General features: G+C 31.5%; 1 protein-coding gene across 2 annotated transcripts in view; it reads left to right on the top strand.

The window, feature by feature from the left end:
• The window catches only part of MYOZ2 (myozenin 2), a 37208-nt gene that overhangs the window by 16526 nt on the left and 13703 nt on the right, over positions 1 to 6979 (top strand). For both annotated transcript variants that reach the window (XM_013964451.2, NM_001287568.1), the window contains 1 exon segment: positions 4884 to 5013. In XM_013964451.2, coding sequence (XP_013819905.1) covers positions 4884 to 5013 — 130 coding nt within the window.

The raw sequence follows: 6979 nt of genomic DNA, 5'->3' as shown, positions 1-6979 counted from the left end.
CTGATATGAGTGTCTTTTTGGTTCAGTAGAGACCTGCATGTTTGTAGATTTGGCACTGAAGAACTGGTCTGTTCTGCTAAGAGGAGGGAGAGGGAGTGGAGACTGGTGGAACTACAAGTTTCCGTATCTTATCACCACTGGTTAAATGTTTGGGATGGAAACAATTCCAAAGCACACAGTGCTCCATAAAGCAAGTAGAAGCATTTTATTCGCTGAAAACATCCTGGCATTGAAAGATGCCTGGGAACTAGGCACAGCTGATCTCCTTTCAAAGTATCCATTCCACGTTGTATAGAGAAGTCTGGTACTCACTGACAATAAAATGAATGTGGATAAAACTCTTTGGACAAAAGTTCCCATTGACCAAAAGTTAAAACAAACAAGCTCATTAAATTATATTTTACATACTGCATGAATACCATATTCTTTTAAATTGTCATTCAGAGAAATTTTAGAGGAAGAAGTTCATAATTGAAAAACGATTAGCTTCAGGAAAATATTTTAAAAATAAAATACCAGTAAGAAGAATCAAAAAGGAATACTGCACTATAGGAGATGGTGGAGACTACAACAATATTTTTTTTTAACTAAGGGTTTCTTTCTATAACTATGAAAAGTTTACTCATGAATTTAAACCTGAAAGCTTTCCAACTACCATCTCTAGTAAGCAGTTTTGAATGAACAGCTGAATTCTTTATAGCAAACAGACCAGTTTCACTGATCTTTTATCATAATTACTAAAACACACTACAGAACTAACATTTGCACTCACAAACCCTAAAATTTTACTCATTCTTGAAATTTCTATTTCCCTTGTTATGATCTGCTTAACAATAAATGGTTAGAGAACATCTTAAACAGTTTTTTTTAACATTAATGAGCATCTTTCAACATCCATAATTGAATCTAGTTATAATTATGAATTCAGTAAGACATCAAATTTTACTCAACCATAGTATTTACATTTAATGAAGGAAGATTTTCACTTGAAGTCATGGATAAATGTAATGCTATGGTATCCTGTAATTAAGCTCAGTATCCTCTTATCAGAAAATGTCTGCAGCAAATACAGTATGAACCTAAAATAACCTCTGGCTCATCTGATGGATAATGACAATAGAGAGGTAGCTTTGAAGAATAATATGAAATATAGTGTCTTAATGGAAATTCTTTGAAAAGTCATCTACAAGTCTAGACATCTGAATAAATCCAGTTTTCATAACTAACATTTATATCTCTAAGTATAATGCTTTAATTACAATTCTGAAAGAAGGTATAAGATTTAAAATGTCCATTAGAATACAACATATTCTCTTATCACTAGTATTTCAAATTATTGACAATAATCTTATATATCTATGGTCAAACATTCTGGTCATAGGTAAAATATATAAGAATATGTCTTAATATTTTTCCAGCATTCCTAGAAGATTGAGAACTAAATAGTCCCAAACACCTGTACTGAAATATTTGAACATATACTGAATATACTGAAACAATTAAATACTAATAAGTAGCATAAAATAATACACAATAATATTATATGGAATGAAGTCACCTGTCACTGAGTTACACAATATACTCTGAAGTCTGATGACATTTGATGACACATTTGCTTTTATCAAGGCTTTAGACTGCAACTTTGAGCAAGCATTGATAATATGACAGAAATTTAGAAGATGATATTAGGTTTGGGTCTATTCCCGTTCATTTATTTATACTTACAGCAAAAATTTATTGATTGCCTACTATGTTCTAGAGACTATGCTTGGATTTCAAACATAAATTAATACAGCCCTTGTCTAGTGATGGAGGGACAAAATAACATTGATAAATAGAAAACAATGATTTACTTAGAATCTAGTTCTTGAATCATCTTTATATGATTTATATCAAATTAATGTTATCGACTACATTTTCTGAAATAGTATTTTACTGCTTCCCTTGAGCTTTAGATATTGTCAAAATAATTATTTAACTTACATTTATGCCTTTCTTATAATTTCAGGACATCATTAGATGAAAATATAAACCAACTCTTTGGTAATCAATGCCATCTATTTAAATATTAAGTATAATTAAAAAAAATAAGCACAGCTTATTCTCTTGCTGAGAAACTAGTAAATTCAAGCCACACAAACTTTCTTATGATACAAATAACAACAGAAAATATGCATTTTTAAGATAAAATGAAGATACATTGCTTGCTACACATGCCAATTTCAAAGTCCTAGTTCATGAACTGATAACTTCTTACACATACACATACAAAAAGGAATGAAGAAAATAAGCATACAAGAGAAAATAAAAGAATGATTCATCATAATTAAAATTCCTTTCTATAAGTTACCACAAAAGGATATTATTCAAAACAATCCACAGACTTCCCTGGTGGCACAGTGGATAAGAATCTGCCTGCCAAGGCAGGAGACATGGGTTCAATCCTTGGTCTGGGAAGATTCCACATCCTGCGGAGCAACCAAGCTTGTGAGCAGCAACTACTAAGCCCGTGTGCTGAACTACTGAAGCCCACATGCCTAGAGCCTGTGCTCTGCAACAAGAGAAGCCACTGCAGCGAGAAGCCCACACAGGGCAATAAACAGTAGCCGCCCCCCTCCCCAGACCTAGAGAAAGCCCATGCAAAAGCCATGAAGAGCAGTCAATAAAAAAATCTGCCTTCCAGCGCAGGAGACTCAATCTCTGGTCAAGGAACTTAGAAAAAAAGAATCCACAGTTTACAGTTAAAACTACATATGTTTGCAGTAACTAAGCACTTTTAAAATTCCTTGGAGGCACTTCCCTGGTGGCCCAGGGGTTAAGACTTCACCTTCCAATGCAAGGGGCATGGGTTAGATCTCTGGTCGGTGAGCTAAGATCCCACATGCTTCACGACCAAAAAACCAGAACATAAACAACAGAAGCAAACTGTAACAAATTCAATAAAGACTTTAAAAAAATCTTTAGAAATCTTATATAATATTGGAAAAGGGGAAATATACTGTAAAAAGTAATTCTGAAATAAGATGTAACTAAATACAGTGAGGTTAAAAATATATATATATTTTGTTCAAAAAATAACATTATAAAAATCATTTAAGGCTATCATAACTAAAATAAGTCACTACCCAACTATTATAAGGCTTTGCTTGTATACTTAACAATGACAAACAGAGGTACTGAGTGTCTCCTGATAATTAATGACTAGCTAGAAAAAGTTGATTTTCCTGTAAAGGAGGTTAGTATCACAATTTTTAAATTAATGTAGGTAGAATGACTTATAAGTTTAGGTGAAACTCATTTCATGGACAGTAACTTAGAAAAAGTAATTTTAATGCATGGTACAATTAAACATTCTATATATATCTCAGCTGGCTTTTACTTATAATTAAACTTGGCAAGACTTTTTTTTTTTCCTAAGAAGTGGTGAAGGTTCAGAAGTGAAAAAAGTTATTAACCAAGTCAATTAAATTGAATACTTAAGATAATAACTAAACTCAAAACACTAAAAACTGATGTATTTGAGTACAGCACTATTCATCTTTAGAAATTGTTTCTTTTTGCCTATTGAATAAAATGCAAACTCTTATGGCCAGTAATCAAGACCCATACTCACCTAGTTAATGTTACCTTGCATGCCGCCTTTCATGTCCCCACGTCAGCTTACAACTATCAACACTGCCCTGCTCATTTCCACAGCAACTTTACCAGGGTGCTGCCTAGAATAAGGTGAATGTAAAAGAGAGAATGTAAGGAGAATGTAAGGAGAGTGGCTGTGGGTGGGTGAAGGCTGAAAATGGGATAAACTTTATTCTTTTCATAATTTTGTCAGGTGAGGCCTTAATTTATGATCTTTAGTTATTGTAAGCATTTGGATTTTAGTATGAAATATTCACATTTCTACAAAGTTAAATAATTATTAAATTGCAAAAGTATACTTTATCATTTTATAAATAAATACAGAAATAAAAAAAGATTTTAAAATATGTTTGGCTTATTTCACACAGGAAAAACTCAAAATTGATGTTTATTTGCTATGGCCTTCAGTAAATTTTTCTTTATAAAGTTAAAAGATGATTTGACCTTATGCACTTAAATAGATCAGCTTCTTTTAAAACATATGTATTTCTCATGTATAATTAAAACAATATTTTATTATAGAGGTAAATCCTAGCTATACATCTGAGGATATAACCTATTACAATGTCTGTTCTTCTCTGTTAAAAATCAATTGACTGTTTTTAAAGTGCTATATTGCCATAAAATAAATCCTAAATTATAACAGTAAAGCAAATTCACCTAAAACTTTAGACAAATGCTCTTTTAAATATTTTATTTTTTAGAAACCCCAATTCTTCCTTCTACAAGTTTATACAGCTTAAAATGAAAATATTTTTTGTTATACATGACTGATGTCCATATTTCAGATTTAACTTTAAAACAAGTCATATTAAAGAATATAATTAAATCCCAACTATAAGCAAACTAATAATGTAACAATGACTAAGTTGTGTATTTGACAAGTATGTTATATGATATTAAATCAGTAAAGACTTAAAAACTAAATAGATTTATCTTATGGATATGTTGTGAATAGTAAATTAGATAATTGATATAAAGCCCTGGACACAGTGCCTGGCACACAGTAAGGCTTAATTAATTATTATTAAGTAGATTGTCATCATAAAACAGTTTAGATTGATATCAGTAAAATTTCTCATTCAATTACTCAACTCGGTACCATATAAATTATTAAGACAGTATGTAACAATGAATTGGCATTATATTTAAATTCCAAGTATACAAATGGCATCTTGCACATATGATATGTCCTATTAGTGTACATTTTTGAGTTTTCAGTTGAGTTTACTTTTGATCAAATACAGCACAATATTGCCATGCAGAATGAGAAACTGGATGGAATCAACTTGGAAAGTGGTTCACAGCAAGCACCATTTACTCCTCCTAACACCCCGGATCCACGAAGTCCCCCAAATCCAGAAAACATTGCACCAGGTAATTAATCCCCTTACAAACAGAATAATAAAACTGCTATGCACATAAATATGACTCAAGTCACTTGGAGTCTTTAGTAAATGGGGTCTGAATGATTCAGCTTTTCACATTATATTCCTACTTTGTAGATAAGTTCAGGACAAATGTAAAGATTAGACCTAGAAGAGTTTAGTAACACATTTACAGGAGTCTTGTGTTCTTTCAGATGGCCCAAGCTTTTGTTGGCAATTGTTTATTATACTAAAAATTAAGTTTGTAATTATATTGAAATCCTATTTGTATAGAACTGTGTAATTTATGAAATACTATTATATGTATTTATCTTCTTCAATTTAGTAATAATTATGACAGTTATTATAATCCTCATTTTACCAACTATAATCCTCATTTAAGAACTTGAGGTTGTGAATAGCTAGAAGCCAACACTAACTGATCAAGAATTAAATCCAGCTCTGATACCAAACTCACAGATGTCTCATGTGAGTGACCTTGTGGAGATTGCTTTTGTTATTTTCTGCTCTCTTACAGGGCTTTAAATGCAATCCTCTAATATTGTATATTTGTTTATTATCTTAAAAAATAAGTAAAGTGAAAGTGAAAGTTGCTCAGTTGTGTCCGACTCTTTGAGACCCCATGGAATATACATATAGTCCATGGAATTGTCCAGGCCAGAATCCTGGAGTAGGTAGTCTTTTCCTTCTCCAGGGGATCTTGCCAATCCAGGGATCAAACTGGGGTCTCCTATGTTGCAACTGAGTTTTACCAACTGAGCTATGAGGAAGTCCAAAAGATAAGTAAATGTTTATTCAAACCAGTACATGCTATTTGAAATATTGTTAGGTTTTGAAATATTAAATCAGAAAAATTATCTGCTCTACTTAGACAATATCTTTCCAAAATAACTTAAAGCAAATACCTTTAAGTTTTTCCTCAGGAGTAATGTATACAGTAGATTTATAAAATTTTCAACTACTTTTATACTGAAATTAGCAATGCCTGTGTCATATTTTTGTAAATAGTAAATTTATCAAGAGTACTTCTGATGAACCTTCTCAAATAGCATAGTGTTTTTGAAAATATATAAGTAAAATAACTGTATAATATTAAATCTTATTTAAAAGTAAGTTGAATGTCAGTCACTGATGAGCTTAGACTTATTAGGACATTCTTACAGAACACAATGAGAAAATGTATTGATAGACAAAGTAATATTGAAGGAAACCAAATACACAATTAGAATACATAGAATTCTGAAGTAAAGCATTGTAATAAAATTCTCAAATAGCTTTCATATAGCTTGTTTTATGACAAGAGCAGGCAACAGGTTCTACACATACAACATTAAGGTCATGTGGCAAAAACAAACTTTAGAATCTCATGGGTCTGGGTTCAACCTGCGATCTCCTTTTTTCTTTTAATATGACTGTATACACGGACAACTGAGAATAGGAAAAAAAATTATTTTTTTTTGGTTGAACCGAAATTATGGTTGAACCAAATTAACGGTTCACCATATTACAGCTGTTACTAAAGACAGTATGCTGGGATTTTAAGAAAACAGTCCAATAAATGAACCATCCCTAAATGAATCTAAATTAATCAAGCCCTCTTTTAATAAAAACATACTACATTGGCAGAAGTTTACCCTTTTCTTCAATACTCCATAACAAAAACATGTGTTCCTTCAATGTTCTCTCTCCTTTAGTATTTAGTTACTAGTAGTCTCTCAAATGTAAAATTAATTGAATTTATATTATCAAATGAAAGTGAAAGTTTGTACAGCCAAGCTCAGAAGCAAAAGTGAAGAAGGATGAAAGGTAAAAGCTGATGGATGCCATGCAGAACAAGGACTTTCACGGAGGTGTCCTGAGTACCAAACACAGTCAACATCCCATCATTTTTTTCTTGCTCTTAAATGAGCAAAATCAAATTATTCTTACTTTTATTTAAATAAATAATAAATTTT

Source organism: Capra hircus, chromosome 6 (genome assembly GCF_001704415.2).
Source record: "Capra hircus breed San Clemente chromosome 6, ASM170441v1, whole genome shotgun sequence".
In the NCBI taxonomy this organism is placed as follows: Eukaryota; Metazoa; Chordata; class Mammalia; order Artiodactyla; family Bovidae; genus Capra; species Capra hircus.
This window is presented reverse-complemented; position numbering and strand designations above follow the sequence as displayed.